This window comes from Natrix helvetica (genome assembly GCF_964273705.1).
Source record: "Natrix helvetica genome assembly, chromosome: 2".
Lineage (NCBI taxonomy): Eukaryota > Metazoa > Chordata > Lepidosauria > Squamata > Natricidae > Natrix > Natrix helvetica.
Window position 1 is genome coordinate 164265095 of NC_138552.1, and position 20231 is coordinate 164285325.

Sequence of the window (20231 nt, forward strand, 5' to 3'; positions counted from 1 at the left end):
AGAGAACTTTTAAGCAATAAAGAGTGGAAATAAGTTTATAAAAACCTTATAAAGGAGTTAATAAGAGAATTGACACAACAGCTGGCAAAAGAGATAAGACTGTTTTGTTACTGGAAAGATACAGGTTGATAATGAATGTTGATGATAAAAAATCTAGTTAATTTTTGGTGATTAACAAGTAGGAACTTTAGTACTTTGTAGATTCTTTTAGATTGTTCTTAAATGTTTATTCGTTAACAAGTAATTCATTATGATAATAATAATAAAATAATAATCTCAACTAGTAAAAGCAACTTGGATATAAATTGCAAATTGGGATCTGGGATAAAGACATACATTTTATTAATAAATCTTTGTTTAGACTTTGTTATAAAGATGTAATCTTTTGGGGATCTGATGAGAGGAGATGTGATATAAATAGTAAATAATTTTTAGCTAACTACAATAATAACAAGGAAATGTTAATGAATAATGTTTAATGATATATATATGTATTGGTATGGGTAAAAGCAAATTAGATATAAGCTCTAAAATAAGGAGCTGGGGGGAAAGAAGGGGGGAAATGCTTAGATATTTTATCAATTGATTTTTATCAATAAGTAGGAATTTTAATACTTTGTAGATTCTTTTAGATTGTTCTTAAATGTTTATTCATTAACAAGTAATTCATTATGATAATAATAATGAAATAATAATTTTAACTAGTAAAAGCAACTTGGATATAAATTGCAAATTGGGACCTGGGAAAAAAAAACTTATAAATTTTATTAACAAATTTTTGTTTAGATTTTGTTATAAAGATGTAATCTTTTTTGGGCCTGATGAGAGGAGATGTGATATGAATAGTAAATGATTTTTACCTAACCACAATAATAACAAGGAAATGTTAATGGATAATGTTCAATGATATCTAAATGTGTTGGTATTGGTAAAAGCAATTAGATACAAGCTCTAAATAGTGAGTTTGGGGGGGAAAGGGGGAGAAATGCTTAGATATTTTATTAATTGATTTCTTTTTCAGAATATGTTATAAATGTCAGGGAAAAAAAATGCCCTGGGGAAATCTGAGATCAATGGACCGTGGCTGATTCCCTTCCGCATATCTTTTGAGATATTGAGAAAAATAAAAGTCTTCAAAAGTATTCTAATTAATAAACAAACTTTAATAATAAAATAATAAAAGTAAATGAAACAGAAAATAACTAATGGTTACATTTTGATAATGAAAGCTACGTCTGCCAAGTTGGCTGCCGAACAAAGAAGAAAAGAATTTTTGGAATGTGTAACGCGTGCGCAATAAATCACTTTCAGATAACATTTTGTTTTATGACCTGCGCAATAAAGCTTTCTTAGTTTAACTCTTGAGTGTCAGTTTAGGCAGTTCAGGCCTAGCAAACCTTTTAACATCGTGACACCCCTTCTTTTGCTAGTCTGGGCTGACGTCATCAAATCATCAATTAAGGCACATCTTCTTTCGCAGATACTCGTGTTGATTTGCGGCAAGTGGTTTGTTAAGCATGTCTGCGATCTGATCATGTGTAGAAACATATTGCAATTTAACAAAACCTTGCTTAACTAATTGCTTTGTGTTTTGATAACGAATGTCAATGTGTCTGGACCTAGAACCTGTGAAATGTGACTCAGAAATATAAACCACAGATACATTATCTTCCATCACGGTGATTGGTCGAATCGGACGTGTCCAGATATCTGTGATCAAAGCATCAAACCATGTTAGAGAATTACAAGCATCTGAAACACAAGCATATTCAGCTTCAGTAGATGAACATGAAACAAAACTCTGTTTTCTCACTTGCCAGTAAACAGGACAACCATTTAGGAACATCATGTAACCAGAAGTGCTTTTGCGTGACTTCTTGTCGCTCGCCCAGTCGGCGTCAGCAAAACAAATCAACTTTGGTTGATCAGTGTGTGTTGGTTCTAGCAATAACTTCATGTGCTTAGTGTGTTTCAGGTATTTCAACAACTTCTTAATGCATGACCAATGAAATTGTGTTGCCTTCCCTACGTGTCGTGATAAAAGATTAACACTAAGTGCGATGTCAGGTCTGGTCCAACTACTAATGTATAATAGTGAACCAATGACTGAACGATAAAGTGTTTGATCCTCGAACTCAGGACTTGGTTCATGTGTTAAGTTGTGAAAATCTGTTTGCATGGGTGTCTTTGTTGCGCTAGCATCTTTCATGTTGCAATGATGTAGAATGTGGTCAATTTTCTCTTCTTGTGAAAGACTAAACCCCTTCTGTGTCTTTTCAATTTGAACACCTAAATAAGTGCTAATGTGTCCTAAAGATTTTAGTGTGAAGTATCTCTGCAAACTTTTAGCAAAAATCTCACTCATTTTCTTATTTGGACCAATATAAACAATATCATCAACATAAACAAGAATTATCTCATATGCATTGTTAGATCTTTTTGTGAACACACATTCATCAGTTTCGGACTTAATAAAGCCCATTGAATTTAGTTTGTCAGTAAGACATCAATACCACATTAAACCTGACTGTTTCAGACCATAAAGACTTTTGTTCAGGAACCAGGTATCCCCTTCTTGCTTTCGGAATCCTGGAGGGCTTCTCACGTAGATCTCTTCATCTAGGTCTGCATGTAGATAAGCTGTGTCCACATCAAATTGAAAAACTTCTAAACCAAGAATAGTTGCAGTGGTTAAAGCAATTTTTACACTTTCAGTTCTGACTGTTGGTGAGTAAGTGTTTGTGTAGTCCTCAGGATAACGTTGAGCGAAACCCTGAGCTACAAGTCTGGCTTTGTATAAAGACTCACCATTTGGTTTCTTCTTGATTCTGTAGACCCATCGGGTGCCAATGACTTTCTTGTTTGCTGGAGGTTTTGCAGGTGTGAATACATTAAGTTTCTTTAAACTGTCCATTTCATCCTGCATTGCATCATACCACTTGTCTTGTTCTGAATCAGGAAGCTGTTTGATTTGTGTGAATGTCTCAGGAGGAAGAGTAACGTTGCAAATCAAAGGTAATGGTGACTTTGTCAGTTGCCATGAATAACGTTGTGGAGGGATTCCTTTTGTGGCCCTCTTGGAGCGTCTAGGAGCAACAGACCAGTCTTCTTCTTCTTCATCATCATCATCCTCGTCCTCACGTTCATTGCTAGCATCAGCATCTGTGGCTTGCGAAGACGGAACATCAGTTTGTGAAGAACTGGTAGAAGGAATATCTGCCTGCGAATTGCCATCAGGCTGCGTGGCATCTGGAACACCATCTCTAGGAAAATAAACTTCAGGATCATTGGAATGAATCCTGGACCAGTCAATATCTTCCTCAAAATTAGCAGATTGTGAAATGACAATCACATGTTTAGTATCAATGAATTTGTACCATTTTGAATTATCATCAATACCCATAAATCTTAGTCTCTTTGCTACTATACCTCCCTTTCTTCTTTGACTTAAGGGAGTGTTCACCATAGCATATGAACCAAAAATGTGGAGGTTCTTGAGATCAGGCTTGTAGCCATACAGCATGTAGAAAGGAGTTTGATTGATTACACTGCTCCAAGTACGGTTGACAATGTAATTTGCATATTTGATTGCTTCACCCCAGTATGCGTTACTGAGATTGGCATCTTCTAGAAGACAACGCATCATGGTTTGTAGAACCCCTTGTCTTCTTTCTACGACTCCGTTATGAGCCGGTGTATATGGAGCAGATGTCTGATGAAGAATTCCATTCTTACGCATCCAGTCCTGGAAACGCTGAGACATGAATTCTGCACCACGGTCACTCTGGATTCTGGCGATGCGAACTTGGTATTGTGTAGAAACAAACGCTGCAAAGTCTTTAAAGATCTGAAAGGTCTCAGATTTCTCTCTCAGAGGATATACAAATCCATATCTAGAATGATTATCTACAATTGTTAAAAAATACTTTCTGCCACCAAGTGTTGGTGGGAAAGGACCCACTATGTCAGTGTGTACCAAATCAAAAATGCGTGTTGACCGGCGTGTAGCGTGTTTTGGAATTGGAGCCGCCTTGGATTTATCCTTTTTGCAAACCGCACAATCCAAAAACACCTTACACCCCTTTAGATCCAAACCTTTTGCGAACTCCGGCATCTTTCTAAGAACACGGAAACTGGCATGCCCCAATCTTCTGTGCCACTTGTGAATACACCTGGAATGTAAAGGTTTACCAGTTAGTGAATTCTCAACATTAACAGTTTCATGAGGACCCTCAGGCTTGCTCTGAGCAATCTGTTTTTGTTTTCTGTTTGTTGGCTTTAGGAGCCTTTGGCACAGTAACGTTTTCTCTCTCTGGGACAACTCTCTCTGGGTCTACGTTGTGCCTTTTTGGAGTTTGCATACTTGCCTGTGCTTGCCCTTTAGGCTTTGGCTTTAAGTAATAAACACCACCAATCAGCATAGTTTCAGCAATAATATCACCATCTTTAACTAAGTAACTTGCTTTTTCGAGGTGGTGAACCTGGAACTTTAAATCTCTAGACAAGTGACTTTGACTAAGCAAATTACTGGTTGCTGAAGGTATGTAATAAACATCAGGGATGTGTGTATCGAGTTCTTCAATGTAAACAGTTCCTTTTCCCATAACCTTGCAAGTGTGGTTGGTGAAGGAATACAGTTCTCGATACTCGGGCTCTGGTTCGCCCATCTCTGTGAAAAGTTCCCTTCTGTGGGTAACGTGCACAGCTGCTCCACTATCTAAAGTCCACAAAAGACGTCTGTCGAACTTTGGATCAGGTTGTGGAACGTTGGTTATGGCCAGTGTCACAAGTGGAGTTTGTGGATCACGCCTTGGACCACGACGGCCTTGTCTTCCGCCTCTACCTCTGCCTCTGGAATCTGTTCCTCTGGGCTGGTACGTGACGGGAGCTGGAACTCGTTGGGGACAATCCCGGGTGTCATGTCCCACACGGTTGCAGGTGTAGCATTTTGGCATCCTTTGGAGCGTAGCCTCTTCCTCGGAAGGGACGTCTGGCTGGAGCCTTTAACGCTGGAGGCCGTTGCAGATGTGGTGTAGCTAACCTGATAGCTTCGTCTTCCACTAAAAGTCTGCAAACGTGGTTAACTGTGCGTTGAGCAATAGGCACGTAGTTAATCTTTGCAACAGCATCTTTCCATTCATAATTCAATGAGTTAATGATGATGCTAATCATTTGGATATCATCGATTACATGGCCATTTTGTCTCAATTCACTTCTCATTCTTTTCAGTTTGGTCAAATGTCCACCAATTCGTTCACCAGGTTTCAACTTCGAACCATGGAACTCAGACATGAGCAAACATGAGGATTCAATTGAAACGGGCCTGTAGCAATCTTCCAAAATAGCCCAAATTTCTTGGGCAGTTGCATCAGGTGGAAAGATACCTTGGATCTCAATTTCCATTGACATGAGCAAAGTCGTGATTGCTCTGTTTTCGAGGTCTCTTATCGCAGGTGTCCAGGGCTGAGGGGGAGGATTAAAAACCATGGAATGCGAGCCTTCTCTTCGAAGCAAGAGCGCAATTTCACTGACCCAGGCTTTATAATTCTCGCCTGACTCCTTTAATTTGGACTCACCAGTCAAGGGGGTGACTGTGAATACCTGCTGAGGAACAATTTGTTGCTCTGGTTGCAAATCTGGTTGTTGAACCAGGGGATGCTGGGGTTGCATCATTGGCCTTTGCGTGGCAACATCAAATTGGCTTCCTCGAATTCGCCTTTGGCTTTGCCCTTTTCCATCTAGGGAGGATTCAGCACCGCCAGGGGGTGTTGAAGACTTATCCTTTGAGGGCAAAGTTTGGGCTTCTGTAAAACTCATAGACAGATCTCTAAAAATCTGGTCCAACTGCTTCATCTTTTGCTGTAATAATTTTTCTCCGCCAGCAGATGGCAGTGCAGCTTCACTTTTTGGCTGCCTCACCTTTCTATACGTATGCGGAAGTTCAGTTGACTCAAAGGGACCACGTGACCTCGGTGACGTGTACATGTCTCTTTGTTCTGATTGACCAATGAACTCTGTGGGGTGTGTCTTAGGCTGTTGTTTTGAAGACAAGATGGCGTCCTCAGACATTTTGGGAATGGGGGAGCTTCTCCTACTTCGCCTTATCTCCTCAAAACACACTCTCGCGTCCCTAGCATATTTTTCGAAACGTTCTATTTGATCAAGATAGCTTTGCATTTCTTGCTCATCATCTGGGGAGATTTCATAGACTTTGCTTTCTGCGTGGGAGGATTTTTTTTCATCCGGCCATTCATCAATTGTTTGATAATCTGCGAGGGTCTGGGAATGGAGTGGCTCTGGCAGAGTGGGAAGTTTTGGCTTGGCCCCCAAAAATTCATAATCTCCTGGAGATATTTTAGAAGGAGGAACCACTGACCTCGTTTCGTGGATGTCGCGTCCTGTAGCTCCTTCCCCCACATCTGGCTCGGCACCTGAAGGAATTTGTTGTTCCTGAAGCACGTTTTGATCTTGCTTCTCTGTGTCCGAGGGGGCCTCCTTGTCAGAGGAAGCTGATTCATCTGTGCTCGCCCCATCTTTCCTTTTCTTTTTTTTCTTTTTCTCCGACATTGCTAATTAGGCTTAGTCGGTTATCTTTAGATAGCACGAAGAGAAAATACAGCCATAAATTGTAGCCATCTCAGCTTGTATCATCGGACCAAACTCTGCTACCAAGTTGTCAGGGAAAAAAAATGCCCTGGGGAAATCTGAGATCAATGGACCGTGGCTGATTCCCTTCCGCATATCTTTTGAGATATTGAGAAAAATAAAAGTCTTCAAAAGTATTCTAATTAATAAACAAACTTTAATAATAAAATAATAAAAGTAAATGAAACAGAAAATAACTAATGGTTACATTTTGATAATGAAAGCTACGTCTGCCAAGTTGGCTGCCGAACAAAGAAGAAAAGAATTTTTGGAATGTGTAACACGTGCGCAATAAATCACTTTCAGATAACATTTTGTTTTATGACCTGCGCAATAAAGCTTTCTTAGTTTAACTCTTGAGTGTCAGTTTAGGCAGTTCAGGCCTAGCAAACCTTTTAACATCGTGACAATAAAGGTGTAATGTTATTGGAGGTTTATTGAAATTGCTAGTGAATGCCAGGAGGTGGTTGTGTCTTTAAATACAAATGATTTAAGATAAAAGCACATTTAAATAATTTTAGTTAAATGAGAATGGTGGTACATTGATAGTAAAATACATAAAGATTTTTGATTTGAAATGTACAATTCAATATGAATGAAGTATAAGTAATGATTGTGGTAGAAATGCACGAAATCTATTTGTAACCAATCGACACGCTTTCTACAAGATGTAATGAAGGATGATTCTTTTTTTGTGTTTTTGTTTAATTGAAACAAAAAAAAATTCAAAAAAAAAGTAAAAGTTAACAATCATAATAATTGTATACTTATATATTAGATTGATGATATGAGCAATGGAATATGCTGAAATGAGTAAGTTGACATATGAAATTAGAGAACAAGAAGATAAACAATTTTGCATATGGAATAATAATAATAATAATAATGTATACAAATATATTTGATTGACAATATGTGACTTTATATAAAATTTAAGGGATGACTATGGATAGGATGCAAAAAAACCTTGTAATCAATCGACACACTGTACGTAATGGAAGTTGTTTTTTATGTTATGTGTCTTGTTTGTTCATGTTTGTTTAAAAATAAAAACTTTTTAAAAAGTAAAGGTTTTCCTCTCAACCCCAAACAATCAGTCACATGGCACAATCAAAGCAGCATCTGTTGGTCTGGTGACATCACTCCTCCATCATTTGGCCAGGTGTGAAAACCAGAGTGGGTTGCTCCTGGTTTAGCCCAGATTGGGAAAACCATTAGTGGTGGCAGCGGGAGACTCCGCCCATCTTCCTGGATGCTTCTGTGCATGCGTGCATGCACGCCACACAAGCAAACCAGTAGTAAAAAAAATGGCAACCCACCACTGGTGAGAACGTCCTTGGTTCCCAACAAAAAAGCATTTTATTTTGACTGCACAACCCCAGCTATCTCTAATCCCCCTTCCCTATCCCTTGCTCCAGTTCGGCAGCACTGAAGCCTCAAAATGGCGTCAGCCAGATCAGCTTCAAGGTTGACAGCAGCATTTACCCAGAGCTCTTCTGTGTTTTTTTATTTACACTTATTTTTATTACCATTTTTTAAAATGGTCATTAACAACTAATTTCTCTCTCTGGAGATAATAACTGGTCAGAGAGGCTAACTGACTGGAGAGATAAGGTGGGGAATGCTAAGAAAAACAGCCTGGAAAAGGACAAGACCATGAAATGCATAGGTGAACACAAGAGCCAATCCAAGAACAGCTGAAGGAAGAGTTCTGAGACATGCAAGGGCATCCAAGATCCCAAACAACCTACATCGGAGGATCCTCTGCAACACAATAAATCAATGAGTCATATCTTCATAGCAAAAACAAATATGTAATGCTTGACCGGGAGAGTGAGGCACTGACAACTCTCAAAGAGAAAGAGCATTAAGGAGCTGAGAAAGCAGGGTGTTAGACTTAGTGAGGTAGTGTGAGGTAGTTCAGACAAGAAGCACAACCAGGAATAGTATCTCTCTGTTAATTGTAAAGATACATTAATAGAATCTTGCAAGGCTGGAAATATTTCCCTTTCTCCATTCATTTTTGCTCTTGGGAAAATTAGTGAGAAGCCCTCCTGAAATGTTTCCCACAATCCTTCTCCTTCTGTAAACTATCTTTTACATACTGGATGTCCAGTCTGACATTCTCCGTCCCTTCTCCCAAGGCCATTCTCACGTACCATTGCACTGAAACTTGAAGATCTTTTCATTGAGTTTAAATGCACATGCTCATATAGTCATCTAAGATCAGCTACTGGCCGATAATAGATAAACATTCCATCATAATTTCCTAGTTTCTATAGGGAAACACTTTCCGAATCCTTACCTTGGCCCTTCTGACCAGTGAAAAAGAGGAGATTGTCTTGTAGCGATGAGTTATGATTGGCCAGCTGAAATTTCAGGCGGAATTCATAGCACAGGCTGATGTTTGGAATTGCTGAATATGCTAGGAATGAGGTATAGCCAAAAGCATCTGTTCCACTGAAGCTAGGATAGGTTATATTAATGGCTGTGAAAAAAAAGAATTAAAAATTGTTTGCAGAAAACTAGCAATTAAAAAAAAATGACCTTACTCAAACATACGTTTGCTTCCTTCTTAAACCATAGAAGTTGGGAAGGAGAATTGGGATTTCTTGAGCCCTCCTAACTCTTTTTGCACTATAGTTCCCATGCTTCTGAGGAATAAATATGTCTGTTTTCAATATAATGAAGTATGACAACCAAATCTTGCCTACAAAATTCTGGATGACCAGTAGATAACAGGAAAGGAATACATCTTTGCTGTCATCTAGTGATTTTCCATATTTTTTCCCACTCCAAATGTGATAGCTTTACAATTGTAATTTATGGTAATTTCCAGCTGCAGCTTCTTTGGAATCATTATCCTTCCATATTCATTGATTCACAACATTTTACAAGGTTCAAACCTCAACGTGTTTATCTTAAATTCCACAAGATGTTTTCCTAGTAATTATTCCTCTTCATTTTTTCACCTTTTCACAGAAAAATCTGTTAAGGAAGACTGATCTGTTAGGGAAGAGTGATTTTTGATTAGAAGCACAGTATGCTCCCTGCCTGGGAACACTGTAAGATATCTTGTATTGAGGAAGGTAGAAAACAAGAATATTACAAGAGCTGCATGGGATCAGGGCAATGTTTGAGATATTAGGGAAGTACCAAAAAAGTTCATTTCTTATAATTCCACCTTAGGTTTTTTGAGTGAGTCTGTCTGTCTGTCTGTCTGTCTGTCTGTCTGTCTGTCTGTCTATCTATCTATCTATCTATCTATCTATCTATCTATCTATCTATCTATCTATCTATCTATCTATCTATCTATCTAGAGAGAGTGTAGGTAGGTTGGTAGGCAGAGGGAAAGAGAGAAAGAGAGACACACACAGAGAGAGACAGAGACATAGACAGACAGAGAGAGAGAGAGAAATACAGTAGATAGGTGTTTCTGCTGGCACCGCACTTGATCAATGTAATTCTCATCAATCAGTTAAAAAGCTTTCAAAAAGGGGAAAAAACAAGTTTTTGCACTCTGCAAACCTCCCCAAAACAGCCTGTTTTTCACGAAAACGGGCCCATTTTTTTTTTTCAAATAAAAGGCATGAATAGCCTTATGGAGGCTTATAGAGTGATGCTGGGGGCTGGGGGGGGGCAAAAAGCCCACTTTTTTGCTCATTTCTGCCCTCCCCAGCCCCCAGGAGCTCCCCGGAAGCCTCCATAAAGGTATGCATGGCCATTTTGGTCAAGGGGCGGGGCTTTGGGAGACAAAAACTGCTGTATTTGGTGTATAAGGCACACCCAGATTTTCAGCCTCCTTTTTGAGGAAAAAAGGTGCATCTTATACTCTGAAAAATATGGTAATGCAAACTGGAAAGAAATGGAAGTGTCCCGGACACATTATTTCAGAGGAAAGATTTAGATTACATCCAGTTCAGAGGCTTTATTTCGGAAATGGCCTACTGCCACCAGAATGGCATGATGCAGGGCAGAGGTGTTGGCACAATGTGGGGAGAGAACAAAACATTTTGGAGCTTTGTACATCCCATTATTAACAATATTGATGACTTTAATCTCAAATAGGGGCATCATAAGTTTCACTTAAAAAAAAGGGGGGGGGGAGTTCTGGCTTAGGACTCTTAATTGTTCTTACCATTGTTACAAAGAATTCCAGTTCTTCCATATGGACAGAGGCACACAACATCCTGTCTGGATTTAGGAAAACAAGTTGCTCCATTCCCACATGGATTTTGCTCACAGTTTGAAAGCTGACATAATTTTCCAGAGTAGCTAGGAGGACATTCACAGAACCAGTTCTCTGTGTCACTGTAGAAAGAAAGAAGAAAAAGAGAATGAAAAAAGAAAGAAAGAAAATGTATAAACACACATATATTGTAGAGTAAATGCACATACACAGTGTTGTGGCCTGCGAGCAGCCAGCAGAATTGGCAGCAGAGTTGGACAGTGAAGAAGTTGGGGAGGAACATGGGCCAGTTCTGGAGTTTGGGGAAGGCTCGGATGAGGGCTCTATGTCGGAGGCAGAGATGGGGGCCAAGGCCCTCTGGCAGTTCTCAACTGCCTTTGGAACAAGACAGCAGTGAGGCAGAGGAACAGCTGGAGCCTGACCCAGTGTATGAATGCGCAGAGCTGCCAGAAGAAAAGAACAGCTAAGAAATCAGGGCCGACTTGGGAGTAAAGCCACAGGTGGATGGTGAACGGCCCCTCCCATAGGAAACAAAAGAGGTGCGAAAGGGGAGTGGACTTTTGCAGGAAACAATTCGTTTGTTTGTTTGTTCATTTGTTTCAGGAGTGTGAAGATCTGTCCTTGAATCTCAGAGACTCTGTGCCAAGTATTTCCTTGCACAGCACTGCATTTGGAAAATATTTACATGGCAACTTTCCAAGCTAGATAAGGTCTGTGGTCATAAATTCACCTTTGAAACACTGTTTACCAGGCTTTTGCCGAATGTGAATGAGAGGAATTCACATTCCTTTAATAAAAGGGGTTTTGTTGGGACCAGAAATCTGCTTCATACTTTTGGGGGAAGCCTAGGTCAGAACACACACATAGAAAAGAACAGCAGTCATCCTTCTGTCTCAAATCCACTAAAGCACAAAGCAATATTCAACCAGGCAAGTTCTTTGCATATGGTTTAGAAGTCTTTTTAAGTTTGTGGTGCTTTGCTTTAAGAATGGCTACCATTTCAAAGCTGTTTTTAAACATTTGTCAATCTTGCCATTTGCTACCTTGTGTGCAGAATATTCAGAGGTCCTCAGATTATTTGCAGTATTGCCTTAGTGCAGGGCCAAGCATTGCTACTTGTTTCAAGTTTTCAAAAGCACAAATAAGGCCAAAGGGATATTTATATCTTAAAATAAAAAAGTTATTTGAGATTGTAAAAAAAGTTTGATAACTGGATTACTTCTTACCCATCCCCTGCTTTTAGCAGTAGCTTATGAATGAAGAATTTAGGAAGAAACAGTTTGTATGATTTTCTATGCCATTTTTGGCTGAAGGTAAGAAAAACATGGCCTTACTATGAATGTTTGGTTCATGCATAATTTTCATGTAGTAAGTGGAAGATTGCAAACAATATTATTATTGTTATTAATATGAATAACAATCTGCCTTCCAAGCAAGAAGTTTCATCGATACCGAGCAGATAGAAATTACAAATCATATCTGATCTTGCTTTATATTGGGGTGTCAAACTTGGTTTCATTGAGGGCCACATCAAGATTGTGTTGACCTTAGGAGGTCAGGTGGGCGTGGACAGGGTGGGTATGGCCAGCTTGATGTTACTTATGTCGGTAGTGCCTGTGGTGCCTGAGCCAGCAAAAACAGGCTCTTGAGCTTTGTTTTCGGCTGTGACGGCCTCCTGCTGCCCTCTGCCAGTGAAAACAGAGCTCAGGGGGCCATGCATGGGCCTCCTGACCTCCGTTTTTACTGGTTTTTGGTCCCATGGGCCAGATCCGGCCCATGGGCCTTGAGTTTGACACCCCTGCTTTATATGAACAATGCACAGATATTTAATGGTGCAACCTTTAATTTTTGTTTTGGAAAAAGGAAGGGTGTAGTGAGTTCTTGGCTTCAAACATCCATATGCATAATTCAATTTCTAAACAATCAATTCCCATCAATTGTTCATGATAACAATAGTGAAAATGAACATAAGAAATAGAAAGTGATGAATTAGCTATATGTTGTTCCTTAACTTTTCTTTAAATTGGTTCTCTTATTTTTTTCTTTGTCTGACCATTTTTATTCCCAGGAAGGAGTGTCCATGCATTTCCTTTCCCCACTAGAAAAAATAACTCAATTTATTTATTGAAATATTGATTTAATACTAAAATATAGAAGATACTGGGAAAACACAGCGAGATCTTGGATTCCAATTTATGTCAATGACAACATCTAGATTCTAAAGATGTTTTCAAGTGAGGCATTTACTGTATTGATTTTCTTTTTCCTCAGAATTTTGCCAAAGAAGGAAAGAGAAGGGCAGAGGGACTCAATCAATCTCGTCTTCAACTTCTGAGTTTTCTTCCTGCTCATCTCTTCCATTAAAAACAAAAAAAGAGGCCAATTGGCACAGTGACCTTTTCTTGGTAGCTCTGGGACCAGAATCCTCTGGACTGAACAAAAAGATGGCAGTTTCAGAGAAAAGAACAAAGGTGAAAGCAACCATTACCTTTTGGAAAGATTAAAACTTAGTTACCTTTTCAACAACTCTGAGAACCAGACTAATGGAGTTGTCTGCTTTTGACAAAAAGGACAGAAAACTAAATGACTGGGATGGCGCCTCGCTCTGATGATACTAGATGTGGTGTCTACACCACAAAGCTCTCCTTATTAATCAATTAAATAATATTGGTAGCTGACTCTAATCTTATGGTACAACAAAAAATTTTAAAAAATCAAAACACATGTAAATAATAGAAATCAATTAATCAATGGAATAGTTTGCCTCCCGAAGATGGAGTTCCATGCTCCATCCCTGGACATTTTCAAGAAAAGATTGGGCAACTTTGTCAGGAATGATATAATGCCTCCTACCTTTGATAGAGGGTTGGACTAGAAGACCTTCAAGGTTCCTTCCAGCCCTATGATTCTATGATACATGTATTTACACTAGCACTGTAATATTATTCATCCAAATTATTTACTCAAAAATATAAAAACAAACGAGATTTTGAAAAAAGGTCTCTCCATCATGGGCACGGTGGCATAGGGGCTAAGACATTGAGCTTTTCAATCAGAAAGGTCGACAGTTTGGCAGTTTGAATCTCTAATGCAGCGTAACAGAATGAGCTCCCGTTATTTTTTCCTGGTTCTGCCAATCTAGCAGTTCAAAAGTATATAAAAATGCAAGTAGAAAAATAGGGAGCACTGTGGTGGGAATGTAACAGTGTTCTGTTCACCTTCGGCATTTAGTCATGCCGGCCACATGACCATGGAGATGTCTTCGGACAGCGCTGGCTCTTCGGTTTTGAAATGGAGATGAGCACTACCCCCTAGAGTAGAATCGGGAATGACTAGCACATATGTGCAAGGGGAACCTTTACCTTTACCTTATCATGGGAAAGTGATGGAGGGGGAAAAACAGGGGTCTGCTATGACCAGACAAATTGCACTCTTGCTGAGCATAAGAGTTATAATGTGACTGAGTGCCAAAAATACCATTCAGTGTAAACCATCCCAGGCTATTGTTAAGTACAGAATAGGAATGAGATGTAGGTCACCTCCGTAGAGAAAGAAGAAAAAAATTAAAGTACCCCGCCCCCCCAAATCCCAAGCATTTTAGGGAGCATGATTGGTCTAATGGTTGAAACCCGGGTGCTTTGCATATACTAATGTGGTTAATGAAATGCTACATTTGGAATTCTTTGTATGGAATGCTAAGGAATGCTTTGTCCCTATCACCCAAGCTCTAAACATACTTACATTTGTTTTTATCCTAAATTGACTGATTGGGTATAATTTTTTTTTAAAAATCACATTGTCCTAGAAATTTTCCATTATATTTCCCTGGTTGAAGACATGTTTATATAACCTGGCAAGGCTACTGAACAATATATGTTCGGGCTGATGGATATTTCTACATTTTTATAAATGCCTTAGTGAAATTTCTAGGGAAAGAGCTGCATTTATTTGCTAAATGTCCAAGGATAGATACAATGGGGATAATTGTTTATCAGACTTTATTAATTTGATTGCCTTCCTAGCAACTGACAATGTGTGCTCTGATAGCTTTTTGTAAGCAGAAACAATTAATATCCTGTGCTGCATTCTGAACAGATGCTTGCAGCTTTATCATTGCAGATGCTAGCTAGTTTTTTAGTTCCATGATTTATCCCTTTATCTTTTATTGGCAACTCTTCAAAGAATCTCCTGTTGGCATAAAAAAACCTTATGTCTGTAAGAACATTGCATTAAATGCCTACAATACAAGAAACTGTAAAACAAGCCGTGATTTGTCATAATTGTGATGATTATGGCTTACAGTTCATGAAAACCCCAAATCCACAATCTCAGAAAATTAGAATATTGTGAAAAGGTGCAATATTCTAGGCTCAAAGTGTCCCACTCTATTCAACTAATTAAGCCATAACACCTGCAAAGGGTTCCTGAGCCTTTAAATGGTCTCTCAGTCTGGTTCAGTAGGAATCACAATCATGGGAAAGACTTCTGACCTGACAGTTGTGCAGAAAACCATCATTGACACCCTCCATAAAGAAGGAAAGCCTCAAAAGGTAATTGCAAAAGAAGTTGGATGTTCCCAAAGTGCTGTATCAAAGCACATTAATGGAAAGTTATGTGGAAGGGGAAAGTGTGGAAGAAAAAGGTGCACAAGCAGCAGGGATGACCGCAGCCTGGAGAGGATTGTCAGGAAAAGGCCATTCAAAAGTGTTGGGGACTTTCACAAGGAGTGGACTGAGGCTGGAGTCAGTGCATCAAGAGCCACCACACACAGACAGATCCTGGACATGAGCTTCAAATGTCGTATTTCTCTTGTCAAGTCGCTCCTGAACAACAAACAACATCAGAAGCGTCTTACCTGGGCTAAAGAAAAACAGACCTGGTCTGTTGCTCAGTGGTCCAAAGTCCTCTTTTCTGATGAGAGCAACTTTTGCATCTCATTTGGAAACCAAGGACCCAGAGTATGGAGGAAGACACTGCAAGATGCTTGAAATCCAGTGTGAAGTTTCCACAGTCTGTGTTGATTTGGGGAGCCATGTCATCTGCTGGTGTTGGTCCACTGTGCTTCATTAAATCCAGGGTCAACACAGCAATCTACCAGGAGATTTTGGAGCACTTCATGCTTCCTTCCGCAGACGAGCTTTATGGGGATGCTGACTTCATTTTCCAGAAGGACTTGGCACCTGCCCACACTGCCAAAAGCACCAAAACCTGGTTCAATGACCATGGGATTACTATGCTTGATTGGCCACAAACTCGCCTGACCTGAACCCCATGGAGAATCTATGGGGCATTGGCAAGAGAATGATGGGAGACATGAGACCGAACAATGCAGAAAAGCTGAAGGCTGCTATTGAAGCATCCTGGTCTTCCATAACACCTTAGCAGTGCCACAGGCTGATAGCTTCCATGCCACGCCGCATTGAGGCAGTAATTGCTGCAAAAGGGGCCCAAACCAAGTACTGAGTACATATGCATGCTTATACTTTTCAGAGGTCCGATATTGTTCTATGTACAATCCTTGTTTTATTGATTGCGTGTAATATTCTAATTTTTTGAAATTGCAGATTTGGGGTTTTCATGAGCTGTAAGCCATAATCATCACAATTATGACAAATCACGGCTTGAACTATCTTGCTTTGCATGTAATGAGTCTATCTCATATATTAGTTTCACCTTTTAAGTTGCATTACTGAAAGAAATGAACTTTTGCATGATATTCTAATTTTTCGAGTTTCACCTGTATATTCTTATGTTACCTAAATTAGAAAATAACTAGTTTTGAAATAGGTAAGAAACAAGACAAGTTGAGCAGTGGTAGGACAACATGCTCAGAGATGTTTTCCTGAAATCGAGGTGTGTGTGTCTTGTCAGTGGTCAATCTCATAATTCCTGGGTGGACCTACCAGGTACTTTGGAGGGTTTGTGCTACCACCTCTTTTTCCATGGTGACACAGTGGTTAGAATGCAGTATTGCAGGCTGACTCTGCCGACTGCCAGCAGTTTGATCCTGACTGGCTCAAAGTTGATTCACTCTTCCATCCTTCTGAGATCAGTAAAAGGAGGAGCCAGCTTGTTGGGGGCAATATGTTGGCTCTGTAAACCACTTACAGAGTATAAAGCACCATGGAGCAGTATATAAGTCTAAGTGCTATTGCTATTGCTTCTAAGCATGGCATCTGAGTAGAGAGGTACCCTGTTTTTTGCAGGGATTCTGATTGGCTGGTCCTGTTCCTGCCTGCAAATTGTGAACGCCATTGGAACCCTCCATATAGCATTTTAAAAAAAGTTAATGAATTTGCAAGAGTCAGATTGAAATGGGTAGGTAAAACTCTCACCATTGTTGAACTTGATTCCTATTCAGTTTAAACGGAAACAAATTATATTATTGTATGAGCTAAATGGTAACGTCTCTCTTTCTGTATGCTACATTGTATACTTTCCTTGTGTACTTAAAAAAAACACATCCTTTCTTCTTTCCTAACTACATTGTTCTGATATATTGAAACAATACCCAAGGTTCTTATATTGTCTACCAGAAAAATCTCTTGAGTATAGATACATCCTGTGTGGTACAATAGCTAGCTGAGAGGTCTTTGGTGTTCTCTGAGTTTGGTTGTTTTGTTGCAGACATTTCATTATCCAAACTAGGTAACACCATCAGTGCATTATCATTAACTAGTTTGTTTAATAAAATGTCTGCAAAAAACAACCAAGCTCAGAGAGTACCAAGGAGCATTCGTTTTAACCCTGAGCTACAAATATTCTCCTCTATCTGTTGAGCTTTAAGACTAAGATTGATGAAATGCTCAGATGCTAATCTTTAATCAACTTTAACATACCCTGGACAGTTTTATCCAGCTCTGTTCTCTTGGTCCGATTTACTACACACCGTTGTTATTGTAAGGATAAAATGGGGAAGAACTATGTAAGGTAACATGACCTTCTCAAATAGAATTGGGATATAAATCTAACAAAAATAATAGAATATCAAATGCCTGCTGTTAGATGGAAATTGTATGGCCTTCATTTACCAGGGATATTAAGTCATGCAACTTATAGGCAAGGGTCAACAATATTTGAAAGGACACCTGTTAGGAATCAGAAATTCTCTATCTTTTCCCCTTAACATATTTTCATATTTTGTGCTAGCTGCTTGTGTTTATCGGACAGAAATCTCAAATGCTTTCTTGCTACTGTCTTAGGCAGAAAGAGAAGTGGTGATTATTAACAATGAAAATATCATTGTTATATGCCCGTGATGGCAAACCTATGGCACACGTACAACAGGAGGCACGCGGAGCCATTTCTTAGGGCATGCGAGTCATTGCCCTGTCAGTTCCAGCGCACATGTGCATGCTGGGCAGATGATTTCTGCCTTCATTTTTGGTCATTTTTTGCCCTCCAGAGGCTTCTCTGAAGCCTCCAGAGGGAGAAAAACAACCCAACACACAAACTGGAAGTTCGGGAATGGACTTCCGATTGGCGTGTTGGGCTGTTTTTCTCCATCTGGAGGTGAGGGCAAAAAACAGACCAACACACCAATTGGAAGTTGGAAAATGTGCCATTTCTGGCCTCTGGAGGGCCTCTGAGGTGCCGGGGAAAGCTGTTTCTAGGAGCCCCAGGCTCCTAGAAAGCCTCTGGAGCCTGGGGAGGACAAAAAACAGATTCACCGTGCCATAATGCGCCAAAAGCGGGGGAAAGGGTTGCATGCTCCTGCGTGGGAGTTTTCATGCAGGCATGGGGGAGGACAGATAGAATTATGGGTGTGGGCATGCGTGTGCATGACCCCCACCCCCGCACTCCCCCTGCTTTCAGCATGCAATGGCAAAAAGTTTAGCCTTCTCTATTATATGCTAATGATAGTCATTTGCATCAAACTTAGATTGTTGATTCTTATTGGACAATTTCTTAATAGGGAGTTGGTGTCATGGGCATTACCAGCATGGAAAGGAATATTAACAGATTAACAAAGTTGGAAGGGACCTTGTAGGTCATCTAGTCCAACCCTCCACTCAAGCAGAAGACCCTATACCAGGGTTGTCAAACATGTGGCCCAGAGGCCGGATCCTACCCATGATAGGCCATGGAGTTGGTCTGTGGAGACAGCAAGGACCAGCCCCTGCTGCCCTGAGCCTGGCCACGCAGACCCTTGACCTCAAGGGCAAACAAAATCCCAAGTTTGACCCCCCCTGCCTTACACTATTCCTGACAGACGTCAGCCCAATCTCTTCGTGAAAGCCTTAAGTGATGAAGCTCCCACAACTTCTGAAGGCAACTTCTGTTCCATTGGTTGATTGTTCTCACTGTCAGAAAATTTCTCCTTATCTCTCCTTGAATCTTTCCTTTATCAGTTTCCATCCACTATTCCTGATTTATAAAATGCAGAATCATCATTTGGAATTGGGGAGATAGGATGTGAAGGCTGACGTTGTTTAAATGATACAGAAAGGGCATTTACATGATGTTTACATTGATCAATATCAGGACCTTTCAATCTGATTTGGCAGGAATCTCCTTACAGTGCCTTCTTTAGTTGTCCTTTACATTTCTATACAATAATTTTTGGATGGTAAGTACCATTTCTTTTACTGCCATTTTTTTAAAAACCAAACAAGTGCTTCTGCTTGGGTTTATTTGTAGATAGCACTGCTGTACGTAGATGTTCTCCCCAGGAATTAACTTATTCATATCCATTAGGAGCTGATTAAGGTGATACACATCTAAGAGTCTTCCTGTTATTTTCTCTTTTAAGCATCAATAGCAAATCAGAGCTTCAGATTCAGCGTGAGGAATCGAGGTGAAAATTGCTGCTGCTTTCAAGTCAGTGAAGAATATTATCCTCTGAGATAAATATCTGCCATTACTTTCCTAAATAGTAAAGGTGAAAGATAAACAAGCCAAACACCAAAGGCAGGAAAGCTCAGCATTGTGTGTTATCTTTATGTTCGGTACAAATTATACTTGGATCATTTTAGTTAGCTGAAATTTATGATGAATATTATTTTGTTCTTCTTTCAATAAAATGCAATATAATTTAGTGTGTATATGAAAACCACATTGTGTTCCAGCCTATATTTTTTTCTTGCTGAATTAATAAATTTTGTATTTATATGGATCTATGCATGATAATTATACCCAAGCTTTGACAAAGCAAGTGATTCTTCTCAAGCTTGTAAACTAGAGAAGGTAGTTTGAAACCCCATTTATAGCTAACAGATTATAAAATTGAACAATGTAACATATTTCCTGAAAGACAGGCTTTATTTAAATCAAATTTTAAATTATTAGGAAGGAGGCTCAAAAATATTTTTAAAATTGATTATTAGTTAGTTCCTATAATAATTATTACTAATAAAAGGCATTTTTGTTATTTGATATGACGTGGATAACACTTTAC

General features: G+C 39.4%; 2 protein-coding genes across 2 annotated transcripts in view; both read right to left on the reverse strand.

Moving 5' to 3' along the window:
- LGSN (lengsin, lens protein with glutamine synthetase domain) overlaps window positions 1–20231 on the reverse strand; it is a 383291-nt gene that overhangs the window by 190137 nt on the left and 172923 nt on the right. The window lies entirely within an intron of this gene.
- EYS (eyes shut homolog) overlaps window positions 1–20231 on the reverse strand; it is a gene marked incomplete at both ends in the record, with an annotated part of 387634 nt that overhangs the window by 31077 nt on the left and 336326 nt on the right. Inside the window, 2 exons of the mRNA XM_081943885.1 lie at window positions 8951–9133; window positions 10784–10956. Of these exons, the coding sequence (XP_081800011.1) occupies window positions 8951–9133; window positions 10784–10956 (356 nt within the window). The remainder of the gene's footprint in view (window positions 1–8950; window positions 9134–10783; window positions 10957–20231) is intronic.